At 44.9% G+C, this 20,441-nt stretch overlaps 1 protein-coding gene across 1 annotated transcript in view; it reads right to left on the minus strand.

The window, feature by feature from the left end:
- LOC137314905 (peroxidasin homolog) overlaps positions 1-20,441 on the minus strand; it is a 573,760-nt gene that overhangs the window by 404,014 nt on the left and 149,305 nt on the right. The window contains exon 2 of the mRNA XM_067979924.1: positions 18,783-18,854. Within this exon, the coding sequence (XP_067836025.1) occupies positions 18,783-18,854 (72 nt within the window). The remainder of the gene's footprint in view (positions 1-18,782; positions 18,855-20,441) is intronic.

Consider the following 20,441-nt stretch of genomic DNA (forward strand, 5'->3'; position numbering starts at 1 on the left):
TGAGCCAAGAAGGAGAGATTAGAATGAGTGACCTAAAGCTTGGTCAAAGGGTTTTCAGGGAGATCCTAATGCAGAGATGGATATAGAGAGGCAGAGGGATTTAGAAAGGGAATTCCAAAGTGTGGGATCTAAGTGGTTGAAAGCGCAGCCACCGATGGTGGGGCGAGATGGGTGGCAATGCACAAGAAGCTAGAGCCAGATGAATGGAGAGCATAGGGGCTTTGTAGGGCAAGAGGATGTTACAGTGATAGTACGGGAGCGGCCCTGGAGAGAATTAAATAAAAAAAATAAGAATTTTAAATTTGAAGCTTTGGGACAACGAGGGACAGTGATGGGTGAGCAGGACTTGATGTGGGTCAGGATATAGGTGGTGGGGTTTTGGATGAGCTGAGGTTTATGGAGCATGGTGAATGGAAGGCCATCCAGGAGAGCACTGGAGTTAACAAAGGCATGTATGATTGTTAGAAGTAGGCGATCTTTGTGATGGAGAATTTTGGAATTCTTGGAGATGTGATGGAGATCCTTGGAAGCTCAGCTCAGGGTTGTAAAGGATGCCAAGGCTACAAAAAGCCTGATTCAGCCTGAGACAATGGCAGGGAATGGGGCTGGAGCTGAGGATACGCAGCTTGTGGTGGGGGACAAAAACAATGGGTAAAACTTTCAACTTCGGTGGGGCGCAAAATGGACGGCAGTGGATTGGCCGTTACACATTCCTCTTTCCTGCAATCACTCCACTAGCATATCTTCTAAAAATTGAGCTGCTCCAATATCAAATGTAGAACATAAGAATATAAGAAATAGGAGCAGGAGTGGGCCATATGGCCCCTCAACCATGCTCCGCCATTCAATAAGATCATGGCTGATCTTCGACCTCAACTCCACTTTCCCATCCAATCCCCATATCCCTTGATTCCCTTAGAGTCCAAAAAGCTATCAATCTCAGTATTGAATATACTCAATGGCTGAGCATTCACAGCCCTCTGGGGTAGAGAATTCCAAAAATTCACAATCCTTTGAGTGAAGAAATTTCTCCTCATCTCAGTCTAAAATGGCTGACCCCTTATCCTGAGACTATGTCCTCCAGTTCAAGGAAACAGCCTCTCAGCATCTACTCATTCAAGCCCTCTCAGAATCTTATATGTTTCAATGAGATCACATCTCATTCTTCTAAACTCCGGAGAGAATAGGCCCATTCTACTCAATCTCTCCACATAGGACAACCCTCTCCTCCCAGGAATCAATCTAGTGAAGCTTTGTTGCATCGTCTCTAAGGCACGTATATCCTTCCTTAGGTACGGAGGCCAAAACTGTACACAGTACTCCAGGTGTGGGCTCATCAAAGCTCTGTACATTGTAGCAAGACTTCCTTACTCTTGTACTCCAACCCCCTTGCAATAAAAGCCAACGTATCATTTGCCTTCCCAATTGTTTGCTGTACCTGCATGTTAACTTTTTGTGTTTCTTGTACAAGGACACCCAAATCCCTCTGAATACCAACATTTAATAGTTTCTCACCATTTAAAAAATATTCTGTTTTTCTATTCTTCCTACCAAAGTGAATAACCTCACACATTTCCCCACATTATACTCCATCTGCCACCTTCTTGCCCACTCACTTAACCTGTCTATATCCCTTTGCAGACTCTTGATGTCCTCCTCACAGCTTGCTTTCCCACCTAGCTTTGTATCGTCAGCAAACTTGGATACATTACACTCGGTCCCTTCATCTAAGTCATTAATGTAGATTGTAAATAGCTGAGGCCCAAGCGCTGATCCTTGCAGGACCCCATTAGATACAGTCTGCCAACCTGAAAATTACCGTTTATTCTTACTCTCTGTTTTTTGTCTGTTAATCAATCCTCAATCCATACTAATATAATACCCCCAACTCCATGAGCCCTTGTGTAACAACCTTTTATGTGGCACTTTATCAAATGCCTTTTGGAAATCCAAATATACTCATCCACTGGTTCCCTTTTATCTATTTGGCTAGTTACATCCTCAGAAGATTCTAATAGGTTTGTCAAGCATGATTTCCCTTTTATAAAACCATGATGACTCTGCCTAATCATACTGTGATTTTCTAAGTGTCCCGTTACCACATCCTTAATAATAGATTCCAGCATTTTCCCGACTACTGATGTCAGGCTAACTGGCCTGTAGTTCCCTGTTTTCTCTCTCCCTCCTTTCTTGAATAGCAGGGTTACATTTGCTACCTTCCAACCCACCAGGACCGTTCTAGAATCTAGGGAATTTTGGAAGATCACAACCAATGCATCCACTCTCTCTGCAACCACTTCTTTAGAACCCTAGGATGTAGGCCATCAGGTCCGGGGGATTTGTCGGCTTTTAGTACTTTTTCTTTACTAATCTTAATTACTTTAAGTTCCTCACTCTCATTGGACCCTTGGTTCCCCACTATTTCTGGTATGTTTTTAGTGTCTTCTACCATGAAGGCAGATACAAAATATTTGTTTAACGTCTCTGCCATTCCTTATTCCCCATAATTTCTCCTGTCTCGGCCTCTAAGGGACCAATGTTTACTTTCGCTACTCTCTTCCTTTTTACATACCTGTAGAAGCTCTTGCAATTTGTCTTTATATTTCTTGCTAATTTATTCTCATATTCTACTTTCTCCCTCTTTATCAATATTTTGGTCATTCTTTGCTGGTTTCCAAAACTCTCCCAATCCTCAAGCTTACCACTCTTCTTGGGAACATTATAAGCCTCTTCTTTTAATCTAATACTATCCTTAACTTTTTTAGTTAGCCACAGTTGGATCACTTTCCCCGTAGAGATTTTATTCCTCAGTGGAGTGTATATTTGTTGAGAATTATGAAATGTTTCTTTAAATGTTCGCCATTGCTTATCTACAATCATGGGCATGATTTTAAAAGAAATCTGCAGGTGCTTAGAGGCGGGCAAAGAAAACCGTTTCTTTTGGAGCGGGCAAGAATCCCGGCTCCAACCCGCCGAAGAACGTACACGACCCAGAGTCATCTGGGTGCACGCGCCGTTCCCGAACCTGGAAGTTCCACCGGCAATTAAAGCCGGCGGAACGATATTTAAAGCAGTAAATCAAGTACTTGAAACATCCATAAATCCAATTAACAATGAAGGCAAGTGATTTTAACGCTGCCTCAACATGTCTCCTGTGCTGTGTGAAACATGACATTGGAAAGTAGTCGGGTTTCAGCCGGCAGCCATTTGGACATTTAAATCCCTGTTTGGCAGATGGGGATAAAAGGTCACTTATTGCAGCAGGGCACTCAGTTCTCTCAGACAAACATTTGGCTGGGAGATCTTTGTGTTTAGACTGGAAATTCTTGGTTTCCACTCAGAATTGTTCTGTTTACACATGTTTACCAACTTTTCGGACTCCCTCAAACTGACACCATCAGGATGGCTGCATTCACCAATACATCTGTTGACGAGGAACATCACCAGCCTCTCCAGGCACGGTGTGCACTTCCGCCACTTGCAGTTCCACAACACAGTGCTGCGCCACAGGCACCTGCACAAGAGCACAGAGGGGAACAGCAGAGGGAGTGACATCACGGGAGGCACTACCCTCGTCAGAGGGTCTACAGACCGAGGCTCAGCTTCCTGGACTTCTCTGAGGAGCAGTGCATACGGAAATTGAGGGTGAGTCACCAGGTGGTCGCAGACATCTACACCCTCTTTCATGCTGAGCTGCTCCCGGCTGGGCCCGGCGGCATCTCATTACCAGTTGCTGTTAAAGTGATCAGTGCTCTCAACTTCTTTGCCTCCGGATCATTCCAGGCTGCCACTGGGGACATCACTGGGGTCTCTCAGTCGTCTGTCCACAAGTGCATAAGGCAAGTCACCGACGGTTTGTTTTGCAGGGCTTCGCAAGACATCAACTTCCCCATGGATGACCTCAGCCAGATGGAGAGGGCAGTGGGATTCCACTCTGTGGCTGGCTTCTCACATGTACAGGGTGAAATCGATTGAATGCATATAGCAATCAAAGCACCTCCACACTCGCCAGGATTGTTCATCTATAGGAAGGGGTGTCACTCCATCAATGCTCAGCTTGTTTGTGACCACCGCAAAAGATTTCTTCACGTGTGTGTGAGATTCCCTGGCAGCTGCCATGATTCATTCATTCTGAGAGAATCCAACTCCCGGATCTCTTTCACGGACCAAACAGCCTTAAGGGCTGGCTCCTCGGGAACAAGGGATACTCCCTGCACATGTGGATGATGACACCTCTGAGGAACCCCGTCAACGAGCTACAGCAATGGCCACATCACCACCAGGTCTGTAATTGAACGTTCAATAAAACTGCTGAAGATGCGATGTCGGTGCCTCGATCGTTCTGGGGGAGCACTTCAATACGCACCAGCAAGAGTGTTTCGCATAACAGTAGTGTGTAGTATCCTGCACAACATGGCGCAACCAAGAGGGTTGATGAGGCCCCGTGCCCTTATCCAGCATCCACATCTGCAATGAACATTGAGGAGGAGCAGCTGCAGGAGGAGGAGGAGGAGGAGGAGGAGGAGAACGAACCCATGGGCAGAACAGTGGCTCACTTGGCCGCTCGTGTGGCCAGGGAGTCACTCATATATGAACGGTTCTCATAAAATCACAAAGTGAGAATAGTCCAGTCCACCAGGAAAGAGCAGCGCCAACACCAGCGCACCCCCCACAACCCCCTACACAAAGCAGTCCTGCAACTACACATACACCCACTGTAAAGTCACCCATTGGGTGGCATCAAGTGTTGCTTTTCATGATGAAGCACATGAAAGGGCGCTGTCAAGAATGGGCAAGACGTGGCAGTAATGGTGAGAATGATAACCTTTAATGTCACTTCAACAAAAACCAAATATAAATGAAAAACATGACCATCTGTCAGACACCCTTGTGCATGTCCTTCATGATCACAAATCCTTAGCCTTTCTCTTCCTACTACTTCTACGTGGTCCATCCCCTGTGGCTGCAGCAGAGGTAGTGGCAGTTTGCTCATGTCTATGCCCGGACTGCTTAGATCCTTTCGGCCTACGCCCTCTGGGTTTAGAGCCCGTGAGGACACCACCAAAGACTGCTCCACCTGCACCTGTGCAGGGACAGACTTGCAACCTGGAGAGGAGGCAGCAATGCGGGTACTGATTGAGAGGTGGGCAACAGGTGAGACGTAGGAGCTCTTTGAGTAGCTTCCCCACTTCCATGTCTCCTTTCGCCATCATTCCTCTCCTGGACCAGGCCCACATCACTCCTACCACCCTGCTGGAGATCAGTTTGAAGGACATGTATGATGCCTTGGAAGCCCAGTTGTAAAGTTTCTGTCTGCCTGTTAATAGCGGCAGAATGTTGTTCACCGTGAGTCTGACGTCCGTTGTCAGGGCCTAAATGGACTCATTTGTGAGCCATGCTTGAAGCTCCGAGGAGGCTAGCCTTCTCTCCATCGCAGACATTCCCGCAGTTACCTGCGACACTATCACAGACATTTCCGCAGTTACTAGCGACACTATCTCAGACAGTTCCTCACGTCCCTGTGACAATGTCTCAGAGATTCCCTCATGTACCTGTGCCAACATTCCACTAATGCAGGAGTTGGACTCCTCCATCCTCTGCGCTATTGTGGAGAGTGTGCGTGGCACCTTTTCCAGAAACTTGCAAATGTGCTGCTGTTCCTCGATCATTTTCCTTTTGAAGGATGGATCCCGGGGTTCAGCATCTGCGTCCAGCTGAGCAGTGCCTGGAGAAGAGTGTGCCCACTGACCTGGACTCTTCACAGCTGCCCCTGCCACCAGTGTCTGCTCGTGCTCACATGTGTGTGGTGACTCACTAGGTGCCAACCCAACTCACTGACTACCAGGACCCACCAAGGTGTGAGTATCTGCGCTAGTGGATGGCTCGCTAAGATGTGACGGTGCGTCTTCAGAGGCCGGGAGCTCCTCTGAGGAATTGTCCTCTCTCTTCACTGCGGTTGTTAAAGGGCCTGGAAGAGAATAGAAGGCAATATTAAGCACCATCACAGATGTGTCATGTTGCGATGAGCTGTTCAACATGCCAATCATTGTTAACATCAATTCATGTTGTGTGTGATGAATGTTAAAGTTGTGTCACCAGATGTTTGTGGGATGCCAGTCTCGGCATCCCCAACAGACAGGCACTCAAGGGTGCGGCTGATCTCCAGGGCCTCCTCCTCCGCCTCTATGAGGACCACTATTTGTTGTGTCCCTCCCCACCCCTCCAGTCCTCGCCCTCTCGCGTGCACTTTGCGCTCTCTTCTCCTAGAAGGGGAGAAAGTACAGACGTGTGAGTGAGTGATGGTGAAGTGGCCAGCGATAAATGCATTGCTTTGGGTGAGGCTGACCGTGAAAGAGGTGCATCAGAGGGTGAGTGTCAGACAGAGCCATCACATTGGATCAGGATTGGTTGAGTGGTAGTGGTGGAGTGACAAATGAGGAGATGAGGAAGTGCTGAGGAAGTGAAGGTAAGTTGAGGATGAACCTTAAGTGGGTATGAGGAGTGATGTATTGGAGTAGTCTTGGCTGTACAGAATGAGCTGGTGCGGGGGGCGGTGATGTGCGCCACGGAATGCAGGAGAATCAGTAAGTGTACTCACTTTTGCTGACCCAGTTAGGTCATTGAAACGCTTCCTGCACTGGACCCAAGTGCATGATATGTTGCTCCTGCTGGTGACCTCCACTGCCATCTCGAGCCAGGTCTTCTTGGTGGCAGAGGCAGGGCGCTTTCTACTGTCGGCTGGGTAAAATAGTTCCCTCCTCCTCCTCACCCAATCCTCTATCTCTGTAGTCACTTCCTTTAAGACCCTTGGATGCAAGCCATCAGGGCCAGGGCACTTGTCAGCCTTTAGACTCATTAGTTTACCTAGTACTTTTTCTCTAGTGATAGTGATTGTTTTTAGTTCCTCCCTCCCCTTTGCCCCTTGATTTTCTACTATTATGGGTATGTTATTAGTGTCTTCTACTGTGAAGACAGATACAAAATATCTGTTCAGTTCCTCTGCCATTTCCTTGTTTTCCATTATTATTTCCCCAGTCTCATCCTCTAAGGGCCCAATGTTTACTTTAGCTACCCTCTTCCTTTTTATATACTTGTAGAAGCTTTTACTGTCTGTTTTTATATTTCTTGCTAGTTTACTCTCATAATTTATTTTCTCCCGCTTTATTATTCTTTTAGTCATCCTTTGCTGTTTTTTTAAAGTTTTCCCAAGCTTCGGGCTTACCAGTAATCTTTGCCATGTTGTATGCTTTTTCTTTTAACCTGATATCATCCTTGACTTCCTTAGTTAGCCATGGTTGGTTCATCCTTTTTGTGGAGTCTTTCCTCCTCACAGGGATATATTTTTGTTGTGAGTCATAAAATATCTTTTGAAATATTTGCCACTGCTTATCCACCATCATACCATCTAATCTGTTTACCCAGTCCACTTTAGCCAATTCCGCCCTCATTCCTTTATAATTGCCCTTATTTAAGTTTAATACAGTAGTTTCAGACCCAAGATCCTCACTCTCAAACTGGATGTGAAATTCTATCATGTTATGATCACTGCTTCCCAAGGGATCCTTTACTTTGAGATCATTAATTAATCCTGTTTCGTTACCCATTACAAGATTAATGGCGACTGTGTGGGGAATGGTAAGTTATCATTATTTGCAGTTGCTGCATGCCCATTGGACCCCGGCTGCCATCCCGCCGCCTTATTAAAATGATGCCCCATATCTTTTAATTTGATTTCCCAATCAACCGTAGTCAACTCACCCCTCATAACTATGTAATTGGCTTTGTTTAAGTTTAAGACTCTAGTTTCGGACTTAAGTACGTCACTCTCTAACTCAATGTGAAATTTTATCATATTGTAATCACTTTCCCCAGAGGAACCCTTACTATGAGTTTACTCTCATTACACAAGACGAGATCTAAAATAGCCTGTTCCCTGTTTGGTTCCACGGCATAATGTTATAGGAAACTGTCTTGAACATATTCTATGAACTCATCCTCCAAACTAATTTTGCCAATTTGATTTGCCCACTCTATGTGAAGATTAAAGTCCCCCACGATTATTGCATTACCTTTGTTACAAGCTTCTCTTATTTCTTGATTAATACTCTGTCCAACGGTATATCTACTATTAGGGGACCTATAAACTACTCCCACCAGTGTTTTCTGCCCCTTGTTATTTCTTATCTCCACCCGTGCTGATTCTATTTCCTGATCTTCTGAGCCAAGATCCTTTCTCACTGCTGTCTTTATGTCATCAATTATTATCAGAGCTACCCCACCCCACCTTTTCTATTTTGTCTGTCTTTTTGAAATGTCAAGTACCCAGGAATATTTAGTTCCCAACCTTGGACACCTTGCAACCACGTCTCAGTAATGGCTACTAGATCAAACCCATGTATCTCTATTTGTGCCATTAATTCATCTATCTTGTTATGAATGCTTTGTGCATTCAGATAAAATGCCTTTATTTTAACTTTTTACTATTTTTCCTTGATTTGACCTTATTCACTGATGCACTATTACCGTTAAACTCAAGAAATAACCTTGTGTGATTCCACATCTGTTCCATTCTTGCTTTCACTAATCCACAGGGTATAACAGCTTTTCCTGCTTTGTTAATTGATTATAAGAGCAATAAGTTGTTGTGTATTAATTCTAATAATCCAATTTATTTTCTTCCATGCTGTATGGGTTATTTTGGGTGCACTTTGCTCTTTTCAGTAACATATATTTTTTCAGGAATATACATTACCAAAATTTTAAAGGATACTACCTTTAGGCATTTCTAGTTTGTAACAAATCACTCACTTATCAATATCTAACATGTGGGAACAGACTGCGAGTTTGTGATGATCTTTTGAAATTATAGCATGGCTATCTTCACAGAAGGTGCTACATGAAAATCGCTGTAAAATATTCAATAGTCGTTTTAGAAAGCTTATGGCAGACCTTCAGTCCCTCTTTATATTGAATACTACTGTTGCTATTGGTAACAGCTCAGGCTGATATAAGATGTTGTTATAATTACTTAACTCCCCTGCAGATAAAAAAATGGCTCTTCACATTAGGAACATCAGATGTGGATTTCTTAATCGCTCACTGGGGCAATGTAGATATTAAAAATCAACAGGGTTATAGCCTCGATATGATACAGTAAATACTTTTTATCCCTTGTAGTCTTTTATGTGTCATTGTTGTGACCAATAAGCGGTTGTGTGTTTCTGTACTGTTGTAAACATATCAGTGGGATGCAAGAATTTAACATTTTTGTGATCAGGAGAATGAAAAAACCTGCATGCTGCCTTGTAGCTTTGTATATTTCTATCACATTTCAGACCGAATGACGTAATCTTGTAGAAATCTGGCAGTGTGGGAAATGCGGCAATATAAACTGAATGCCTTGGAGACCGATCTAACTGTGTTGCACTTAGTAATGAATATCGGCAAACAGATGCCAAAAACAGAGGGCTCGATTTTTGGACGTCCGGGCGGGTGCGTTGGTGGCGGGGGGCCTCGGAAAATTGGGGACTCCCGGGACGGGTCCGGAGTCTGGCTCCAACCTGCCCACATCCGGGTTCCGCTGTGACACGCTTAGATGCGCACGCAGCCCCCACATGCGGGACTCCCGCCGGCAATTAAAGCCGATGGGTTCCCACTTAAGGCAATTATTTTGATACTTCAGGTCATTAGCAGACCTGATTTGTAGGATATTTTAGGAGGGGTGTGATTTTCATCTAAACTGAGACTGTTTCCCGTACTGGGGGAAACGCTCCCAGTTGAAATGGACGTGTTGCAGCCATCAGCCTGTGGCAGCTGCAAAGGTCCATTTGACAGGTGTGGGGGGTGGGGGGAGACCCTCACTCATTGCAGGAGGCCACAGTGTCACTTTGGACAAAGTTTGGCCTCCACCACCCTCCTCCTAACACAAAAAATCACAAACTTGCAACCTCAACCCCGGTGTGCAGACACATTTACCTATCTTGCCGACCCCCTCAAACGTACATCTTCCGGATGGGAGCCGCCGTAGCTGCAATCATGACCTTCTCAGAGGACGAACAGCATCACCAGCCTCGCCGGTCACCCGTCCACCTCTGACACGTGGAACTCCACAAAACAGTGCTGTGACACATCCAACTGCACAGCAGGAGGGAGGGCAACCGCAGAGAGAGATGCGTCGCAGAGGGCACTACCCTCGCCACAGGATCTACAGACTGAGGCTCAGCTTCCTGCACCTCTCTGAGCAGCAGTGCACATGGAGGCTCAGAGTCACTCGACATGTAGTCGTGGACATCTGCAGCCTCCTTCATGCCGAGCTGTTCCCGGCTGGCCCGAGCACCATCTTCTTACCTGTCGCTGTCAAAGTCACCACTGCCCTCAACAACTTCTCCTTTGCATCAGTATTTACAGTAGAAAAAGAGGATAGCATGCCGGAAATCCCAAGAAAACTAATATTGAATTGGGTTCAGGGACTCAATAAAATTAATATAAGTAAAACAACAGTAATGAAGAAAATAATACCACTAAAGAGTGACAAATCCCCAGGACCACATGGTTTCCATCCCAGGGTTTTAAAGGAAGTAGGTGAGCACATTGCAGATGCCCTAACAATAATCTTTCAAAGTTCTCTAGATTCAGGAACTGTCCCTCTAGATTGGAAAATTGCACATGTCACTCGGCTTTTTAAGAAAGAAGAGAGGGAAACCAGGGAATTATAGATCAGTTAGCCTAACATCTGTTGTGGGAAAAATGTTGGAGTCTATAATTAAAGATAGGGTGACTGAACACTTCGAAAATTTTCAGTTAATCAGAGAGAGCCAGCATGGATTTGTGAAAGGTAGTTCGTGCCTGACAAACCTGATTGAATTTTTTGAAGAGGTGACTAAAGTAGTGGACAGGGGAATGTCAATGGACGTTATTTATATGGACTTCCAGAAAGCATTTGATAAAGTCCCACATAAGAGACTGTTAGCTAAGATAGAAGCACATGGAATCGAGGGAAAAGTACGGACTTGGTTAGGAAGTTGGCTGAGCGAAAGGCGACAGAGAGTAGGGATAATGGATAGGTATTCACATTAGCAGGATGTGACTAGTGGAGTCCCTCAATTATTCACAATATTTATAAACGACTTAGATGAGGGCATAGAAAGTCTCATATCTAAGTTTGCCGATGACACAAAGATTGGTGGCATTGTCAGCAGTGTGGATGAAAACATAAAATTACAAAAGGATATTGATAGATTAGGTGAATGGGCAAAACTGTGGCAAATGGAATTCAATGTAAGCAAATGTGAGGTCATTCACTTTGGATCAAAAAAGGATAGAACAGGGTACTTTCTAAATGGTAAAAAGTTAAAAACAGTGGATGTCCAAAGGGACTTAGGGGTTCAGGTACATAGATCATTGAAGTGTCATGAACGGGTGCAGAAAATAATCAACAAGGCTAATGGAATGCTGGCCTTTATATCTAGAGGACCAAAGTACAAGGGGGCAGATGTTATGCTGCAGCTATACAAAACCCTGGTTAGACCGCACCTGGAGTACTGTGAGCAGTTCTGGGCACCGCACCTTCGGAAGGACATATTGGCCTTGGAGGGAGTGCAGCGTAGGTTTACTGGAATGATAACCGGACTTCAAGGGTTAAGTTACGAGGAGAGATTACACAAATTGGGGTTGTATTCTCCAGAGTTTAGAATGTTAAGGGGTGATCTGATCGAAGTTTATAAGATATTATGGGGAACAGATAGGGTGGATAGAGAGAAACTATTTCCGCTGGTTGGGGATTCTAGGAGTAGGGGGCACAGTCTAAAAATTAGAACCAGACCTTTCAGGAGTGAGATTAGAAAACATTTCTACACACAAAGGGTGGTAGAAGTTTGGAACTCTCTTCCGCAAATGGCAATTGATGCTGGCTCAATTGCTAAATTTAAATCTGAGATAGATAGCTTTTTGGCAACCAAAAGGTATTAAGGGATATGGGCCAAAGGCGGTCTTTGGAATTAAATCACAGATCAGCCATGATCTTATCAAAGGGCAGAGCAGGCTCGAGGGGCTGAATGTCCTATTCCTGTTCCTATATTACTATATTCCTTCCAGTATGCCACCGGGGACATCACCGGCGTCTCTCAGTCATCTGCATAAAAGAGCCCTGCAAATACACCTACACCCACTCTGCAGTGACAAAATGGGTGGCATCAGTTGTGGGTCTTCATGGTGATCCTCAGGAAAAGGCATTATTGCACAAACCAGACAAGATTTGCAAAGACTTGGCAGTAGTGGTGAGAACAATTTTTATGATTTTTTGCAAAACAAACAAAAGTAAATCAAAAAACTGACATTTTGTCTTCCACTCTTGTGTATCCCCTTTGTGCTCACAAAACCTTCGCCTTACGTTTACGGGAACCCCTACGTGGTGCTACCCCTGTGGCTTCAGCAGAGGTAGTGGCAGGTTGCTCTTGTCCATGGCCTGACCAATGAGATGCTTTGTGCGGACGCCCTCTGGGTTTCGGTGCCCGTGAGGGCCCCTCCAAAGACTGCTCCACCTGCACCTGTGCAGGGACAGACTCGGCCACCTGGAGAGGGGGCAGCATTGTGGTTACTGGTTGAGAAGGGGGCAACGGTTGAGACGTGGGAGCGCTTTGAGTGGTGTCCCCACATCCATGTCCCCTTTCGCCATCATCCCTCTCCTGGCCCAGGCCCACATCACTCCTTCCACCCTGCTGGGCGACAGTTTGGAGGACATGTGTGACGCCTTGGAAGGTGAGTTGTGAAGTATCTGTCAGCCTGTTTAAGGCGGCAGAATGTTGCTCACCCTGAATCTGAACGGCTGTTGTCAGGGCCTGAATGGACTCATTGTTGAGCCGTGCTTGAAGCTCGATGGAGGCTAGCCTTTCCTCCATCGCAGACATTCCCGCACCTACCTGTGATACTATCTCAGAGATGCCTTCACATCCCTGTGACAGTATTCCAATCATGCAGGAGTTGGACTCCTCCATCCTCTGTGCGATTGTGGAGAGTGGGTGTGGCAACTGTTCCAGTACCTCGGCAATGTGCTGCTGGCCCTCGATGACTCTCCTTTTCACGGCTGGCCCCCAGTGTTCAGCATATGGGTCCAGCTGAGCAGAGCCTGGAGAAGAGTGCTCCCACCGACGCGGACTCTCCACGGCTGCCCCTGCCACCAGGATCTGCTCGTGCTCACATGTGCATGGTGACTCACCGTGTGCAAGCTCAACTAAGTGAGGACGGGGACCCACCGAGGTGTGTGTATCTGCGCTGGTGGATGGCTCGCTCAGATATGACGATGCACCCTCAGAGGCCGGCAGGTCCTCTGAGGAATCGCCCTCCACCGTCACGGCGCTCACAGATGGCCCTGCAAGTGAACAGAAAGAAATATTAAGCATGTGGACAGATGTTGAGGTGCTGCAGGTGCCAAGTGATGCTAAGATCATTCGCTATCATGAGTGCTGAGTGTTAAGATTTCTGTCACCAGCCGCTTGTGCACTCCCAGTCTCAGCATCTGCCACGGACAGGCACTCCAGCGTCCGGCTTATTTCGAGTGCCTACTGCTCCACATCTGTTAAGACCCCTCTGGTCCTTGCCCTCTCCCAGTCATTCTGGCATCTCTTCTCCTATCAAGGCAAAATACAGAGGCGGATTGAGTGACGGTTGCATGGTGACCCGCTGCATGCATTGGTGTGGGTGGGGGTGACCGTGAGGGAGATGCATGGGAGGGTGCGTGTGAGACATAGCCATGAGATTGTATGAGGATTGGGTTGCGTGGTAGTGTTCGAATGGGAACTGGGGCGGTGAGTAAGTGCAGGCAAGGTGAGGATGATGGTTGAGTGGATGTGAGGAGTGATGCGAGAGCGTTGTGGTGGCAGTGCAGAAGGAGTTGTGTGGTGGTGGAGGTGATGTGGAAGACGGAGTGTGGGAGAATGCGTAAGTATACTCACTTTGGCTGACCTGGTTAGGTCATTAAATCGCTTCCTGCACTGGAACCAGGTTCGGCACACATTGCCGCTGCTGCTGACCTCCTCGGCCACCTCCAGCCAGGCCTTCTTGTTGGCGGACAGAGGACACCTCCTCCCATCCGATGGAAAAAAAATTTCCCTCCTCCTCCTCACCCCATCGAGCAGCACCTGGAGTGAGGAGTCAGAGAACCTTGGAGCAGCCTTGCCTCTGGCCTGCTCCATGATCCAAAATTGTTTCTTTGCTGCAGGAGGAGCATTGGAGGACTGCCCCTTTAAATAGGGCTCCTCCTGCTAACAGCCTGTGATGCGGGTGCGCAGTGCGTCCGCTGCGCAGGTCTGGAACGGGGAACCCACGTGCCCAGTCGACCCCCCGCTACCAACCCGCCTCCCTCCTAATATCGAGCTCAAAGATACTGCATAAAACTCACCGAATTGCAAAAGAAACACCTCTATTGCTGCTGTAATTAAGAGTTGAGTCTTTGAATAGTTGCAATTAAGAATTAAATAATTGCATCAGTGGCTTTATGAATTATACATTCAAATAGACATTGTGCACAATGTAAATTATTTATGTGTATCTAAAATAACAGTAAAATGTTCAAAGGCATGGTCCGTGACACACTGATGCTGTATTGACATTCACCACTCATCGTATGAATGAACGCTCAGAATAATTTGAATTTTTAATTTGAATTCAGATTCCCTGAAATCCAAAGTTTTAAACAGAACTTTTTAAAGGAAAATAAAAAGCCTTCTTAGGCCTCCATTAAACTGACAAAAACCTCACAGGACCAACAGGGAATTCCAATGCAGACCCTACTGGACTGCTAGAAAGCAAACTCATACACTATTATACCACCTGTTAATTTGGAAATATATTAATTGTGCTTCAGGACAGCTCAGACACATACCCATAGACATCAGGAGAACTTCGCCACATGCACAACAAGCTGTCGGAGAGATGGAGATGTACTGACTAGACATCAAAGAACGTGGACATTTACCCACTTAATATCAGAGAACTTGGACATGCGCTCAATAAAGCTCATAAGAACTGGAATACATAACCAACAGACCATTCGAGAACATGGAAACATACCCACTCAAACTCAGAGAACTGGGACACATATCCAACTAGACCGCGAGAGAATGCATAAAATAATTTATAAGCCAATCTAAATACTACCATAGTAGGTATTAATGCTATGGAATAAATCAATATAAAATAAGAATTTTGCATTATGGTACTAAGTGGAACATTTAGTGCAGAGCTAGTAACCCTAAAAGCAGCTCTGGTAAAAATCAACTCCAGAGTTAATTAATCTCATTAAGCCATGTCGTAATGCATTACAGAATCTGAATGGATGAATGTGCATGTGTTAAAACAAAAGATTGAAGTCTTCAAATCAGTTTCATTTTTATGATAATTCTGATTCATACTGAAAGAGTTTTATGACCTCTTCACTGGAGCAGACATTGAATCCAACAAAACAACAGTAACTTTTAAATATTGCCTTTAATATAAAAAAAGTACCAAGGCACTTCAAAAATGAGCCAGGAGGGAAGAGATTAGATGGGGCGACAAGGAATTTTCTTTAAAAGTAAAGAGAGATGTCAGGAAATGGAGAGGTTCAGTGAAGGAGTTCCAAAGAGTAGGCCCAAGGTAGCTGATGACTCTTCTACTAATGGTGTAGTGAAGGGATGAGGATACATAGAAGGCCAGAATCTGGGAAACAAAATGTTCAGGAAGAGATTACAGAGATAAAACTGGCAGAAGATGGGGGTGATGGGTAGTGGGGTTTAGTGCAGGACAGGATATGTGCAGTAGAGTTTTTGACAAGTTGCAGTTTGAGGGTGGAGGAATGGGAGATCAGAAAGAAGGGTTATAGTCTAGTCAGACTGGATTTCCCTCCTTGATCCAGCCCGAAATCAGGAGGGATAATAACAGAAAGGGGGGCAAAATTGGGTGGTAAGGCCTACCACCACTCTGTTTCTGCTCTGAGCTAAATTTTCCACCTCCCACCTCTGACCACTGTGGTTGCCCCTTCCCCAACAATCGCATGTAAATACTGGTGAAGGGCTGAGGCCTGGATTCCTAGTGGATTTAGCTGCTAACCACCCTTCTTACTTTTGCTCCCCAGGACTGCCTGGAGAAAAGTGATTGTAGGCCCAAGGTAGCAGCAGTAATGCCCTCAGTTTCTGTAAATGGAGCGATATGCTAAGTGTAGACATCCTCTCCCTTCAATTCGTCCTCTGGCATTTACTTTTGTATGCTCACAAAACTGGAAGGTATTTTCATCTTCGGGACTCTTCCACCCTTTTGTAGAATCATGGAATCATACTGCACAGAATGAGGCCATTCGACCTATCGTGCCTCTTTATCCCTCCTGATTTCTCTTTGAAAGAGCTATCCAATTAGCCCTACTCTTCTGCTCTTTCCCCCATAGCCCTGCAAATTTTTCTTTTTCAAGTATACATCCAAATCTCTTTTGAAATTGTTTTTGAATCTGCTTTCATCACCCTTTCAGGCAGTGCATTCCAAATAATAACAACTCGCTGCGTAAAAACATTTCACCTCATCACTCCTCCAGTTCTTTTGCCAATGATCTTAAATCGGTGTCCTCTGGTTACTGACTTTCATGCCAATGGAAACAGTTTCTCCTTATTTACTCTATCAAAATCCCTCATTGCCTTTTGCAGTGCTGCCACATCTCTCTTTGGCCTTGGCGAGCTCTCTTTTGGCAGTGGAAATTCTGACTAAAGCCTGCTCTGCATGGCAATTGACCTCCTGATCCAGGAAAATGGTTCAGGAATGTAGCAGGGTCAGAGAGGTGGGCGGAGGTCCCACCCCCTCACTAGCCCACTGATAGAGGAACATCCAACCCATCATATCTGGATTTGACAAGGGCATGGCTAAAAGTTTTAGTGCCAAAGAGGCTGAGGCAGTAGTGGAGGGGGGCAATGTTGCAGAGGTGGAAGTATGTGATCTTGGTGATCAATAGGATGTAGAGTATAAAGCTCAGTTCAGAGTTGAACAGGTGTCAACATTGTGAATGGTCTGGTTCGGTCTGAGAGAGTGGCAAGGGAGCAGAGTTTGTGGTGGGAGCCATACATGGTTTTCCCAGTGTTGAGCTGGAGAAAGTTGTGACTTACCCAAGACTTGATTTCTGACAACATTGAGAAGTGGTGGAAAGCTAGAGCAGGGTATCATCAGTGTATATGTGAAAGCTGATCTTTGTGTCTGCAGATGATGCCACCAAGGGGCAGCACATAATTAGGAAGAGATGAGGGCCGAGGATCGATCCTGGGGAAACGCCGGAGAAGCCATTGCTGAAGATGCACTGGATCATTTGGATTAGCAGGAATGGAACCATGCAAAGGCAGTCCCATAGAGCTGGACAACAAGAGAGGAGGTTGATGGATGTTGTGGAAAGGTTGAGGACGAGGAGGAAGGATAATGCATCATGGAGTTATAGTCATTGGGCATGTTGTTATGGACTTTAGCTGGGCTGTTTTATGCAGTGAGAAGCTGAACTGGGGGGATTTGAACTAGGTGTTTTGGGAAAGATGGACACAGAGATGGGAGGTGACAACACATGTGAGGCGCTTAGGGAGGAAAGAAAGAAAAAATCCAGCTGCTCACTTTGATGTTATATCTTTTCATTTACCATTCTGTTGTAGCAAATACATCTTTTCAGATGTATTTATGTACATTTATGGATTTATGTATAGGATACAGAACTCAATTTTGCAATCAGTTCCTTCACAAATGCTGAAGATTTACCAATAACAAATTTTGTTGATCTTGCACACATTAAGTTTATTTCTGACACACTAATAATAGTACAATTTTCTACTTATTACTGGGGCGCTATATTAATGGCTTCTGAATAGTGGTTCAATGACAGTGCTCCAACATTCTCAACCAGGCATTGTATCATTGCCAATATCCATGATTCTCAAAGGGACCCCTAACACAATATCCAAGCAAAAGTTTTAAGGTAGGGCAAAGTAGAACCAAAGGAGCAATCAATGTTCTTTGGTGCCACCTCAAGACCCTCTCTTAAATACCCCATCAGGACTTCCTTTGAGAATTGCAAGTGTTGCCAATGCTGGGAGTAATAGGGTACATCTTTACATCTGAAACTCTTCACACAGCAACCTCCCAGTTTAAGGTGTTTTGTCAGAAGGAGACACTGAACAGAGATCAGGTGAAAGCTGTGATGAAGTCACCTCTGTGCTATTCTTGGCCATCTTCTAATGGCCAGATCAAGTGTCGCATTGGCAGAGGTTTGGGAGCAGGTCATCTACCCACCACCTTAGCCAGTGAGTACGTGGCATGGGGAAATCTAAGAAATTTTAAAAACAAAATACCTTAATAAAAAAGATAAGGAAGAACAATTATTTGGAATATGGTCACATGATGGAGGTCATAGATGTTAATTAACTACAATTAGATTACCTTTAATCCTCATTACAGTTAGTTATGAAATTGTTGGTCACCAAAGATATTGCTAAAATCAGTTTCATGTATTTCATGTGACATACATATATTGAAAAGGCCATTAGTATGCCCATCTGCAAATCCAATGCCTTTTTATCATATTTTCAGGCTTCATGTGGTCTTGAAGGGTAGTAAAGAATTTTTAATTAGCTTTGACAAATATAAAATTGTTCAAATAACATGATACAGCGACAGAAATTGAATACTCCTTCTGACTGTCTCTGCAGCACAGAATTCTTGTGCACAGCTCTCCAGTTTTCTTGCATAGTGTATAAATTGAGGTAAATAAATCATGCTGAGTAATCACTCACAGTGTGTTCAGGTTCTTCTGCTTCTTAAAGGCTCCTGGTGGGATTTCTCTGATCCTGTTAAATCTCAGGTCCCTGAAAGATAATCAGTATGATTCAGACATTGATCATTAAAAGTGCTATTTTTCTGGGTCCATTGATTTTGGCTGATTTTCAGCTGCAACACAATAGAGCCACTTTTATCTAATTGGAATTCCCATTAACACCTGGTTCTGGGCATTCTGAAGGGGGAAAGTGCCTGGTTCCTATCACCACAGTACATAATGTACACTTCCAGTTAGATGGGGGCGGGTGTAGCCAAGGTGCTGTTCTGAGATCTCCCACATCATCTTTCTCCTTTTACGTCATGTTTATGGCAACAAAAATGAGCACTCATGTAACTGTATCCGTTGCCAGGTGAGTAAAATTAAAGAGCCACAAAGAAACTTATTTCTCCTATATTAAGGCCTTTCTGGACTATTTCTCTTATAAGATTTTTTACTGCATCCCCCTTACAAAAAGGCCAGCCAGGGGCATTTGACAATTTTCAGGGGGCGGTGGTTCCGGCCTTCCCCCTCCCAGACAGCCACTGTACCACCACAGCTTGGGCAGGCAGGTCCTCTAGATGCCCCCCAAGTACAAGGCCCCATTCAAATTAAAGGACCTCCCCTGACTCCCGCAGCCTTGGGAGAAGTCAACGGCGAATGCATCCCTGCACTTACACCGTGGATGCACTTCTCCATGGACTTGCAGCCCCTTAGTGTTTGATTCTGCTGCTATAGGCCAGGAAAGTGGAGTTGAGGTAGAAGATCAGCCATGATCTTATTGAAAGGTGCAGCAGGCTTGAGGGGGCGAATTGGCCTATTCCTGCTCCTATTTCTTATGTTCTTATGTTTAAGTGGAGATGTGTATCCTTTTAAGAATGCAAGAATATAATTCTTGTAATAAATGCCCAGCTCAGTTACAGGTGAGGCTGCAGATCAGAATCCTAATTGTGTTTGTAGAAAAGTCAATTAAAAAGCTGGAGACGTTCCTGCTCTGGTATTAAATGTGACACAGAAATTTGCATTAGACAGTGTGTGACATATGGAGTGTACCCTTGGTCAAATACAGACAAATTTTACAAATGTGAGCTCCCAGCACAGGGCTCATACACTGGGAGCTATTACAGAACTTAATGAGTCCCGCATGACTTTCCGTCTGTTAAGATTAATGGATGGAAAATCTCAGCAGAGCTCGCTGACCATGCTTCTGAGCTCCCAATATGTGCTTCTGGCAGGCAAAGCTACGTGTTGCGAGTGCGAGTTCATAAAATGTACCTTATAGTATCACGAGCAGAGTCGGATATCAATATTGTGAATGGAAAGCTAACTTATGAACAAAGCAACAAAATGAAAAGATTATTTACAACACAGAATTCATTCAACAACTGAACAACATGAATTATGAACTATATTTCAGTGTACTTTCACCCACTTATTTCCAACTGCATCAAGCATTTTTCACGAGAAGCCAAACTATGCAATGGGCTTTTAGAGGAGAAAATAACTATGAAAGAGTACGATTAATGCTAAGTCCACACACATTATTAATTTACATGCACCTAAATCTTGTTGCAAAATGTATTCATATTTACAATGGAGTCCTCTACATCCTGCATTTTATTTTGCGAAGAATGGCACA

Source organism: Heptranchias perlo, chromosome 3, assembly GCF_035084215.1.
Source record: "Heptranchias perlo isolate sHepPer1 chromosome 3, sHepPer1.hap1, whole genome shotgun sequence".
NCBI lineage: Eukaryota > Metazoa > Chordata > Chondrichthyes > Hexanchiformes > Hexanchidae > Heptranchias > Heptranchias perlo.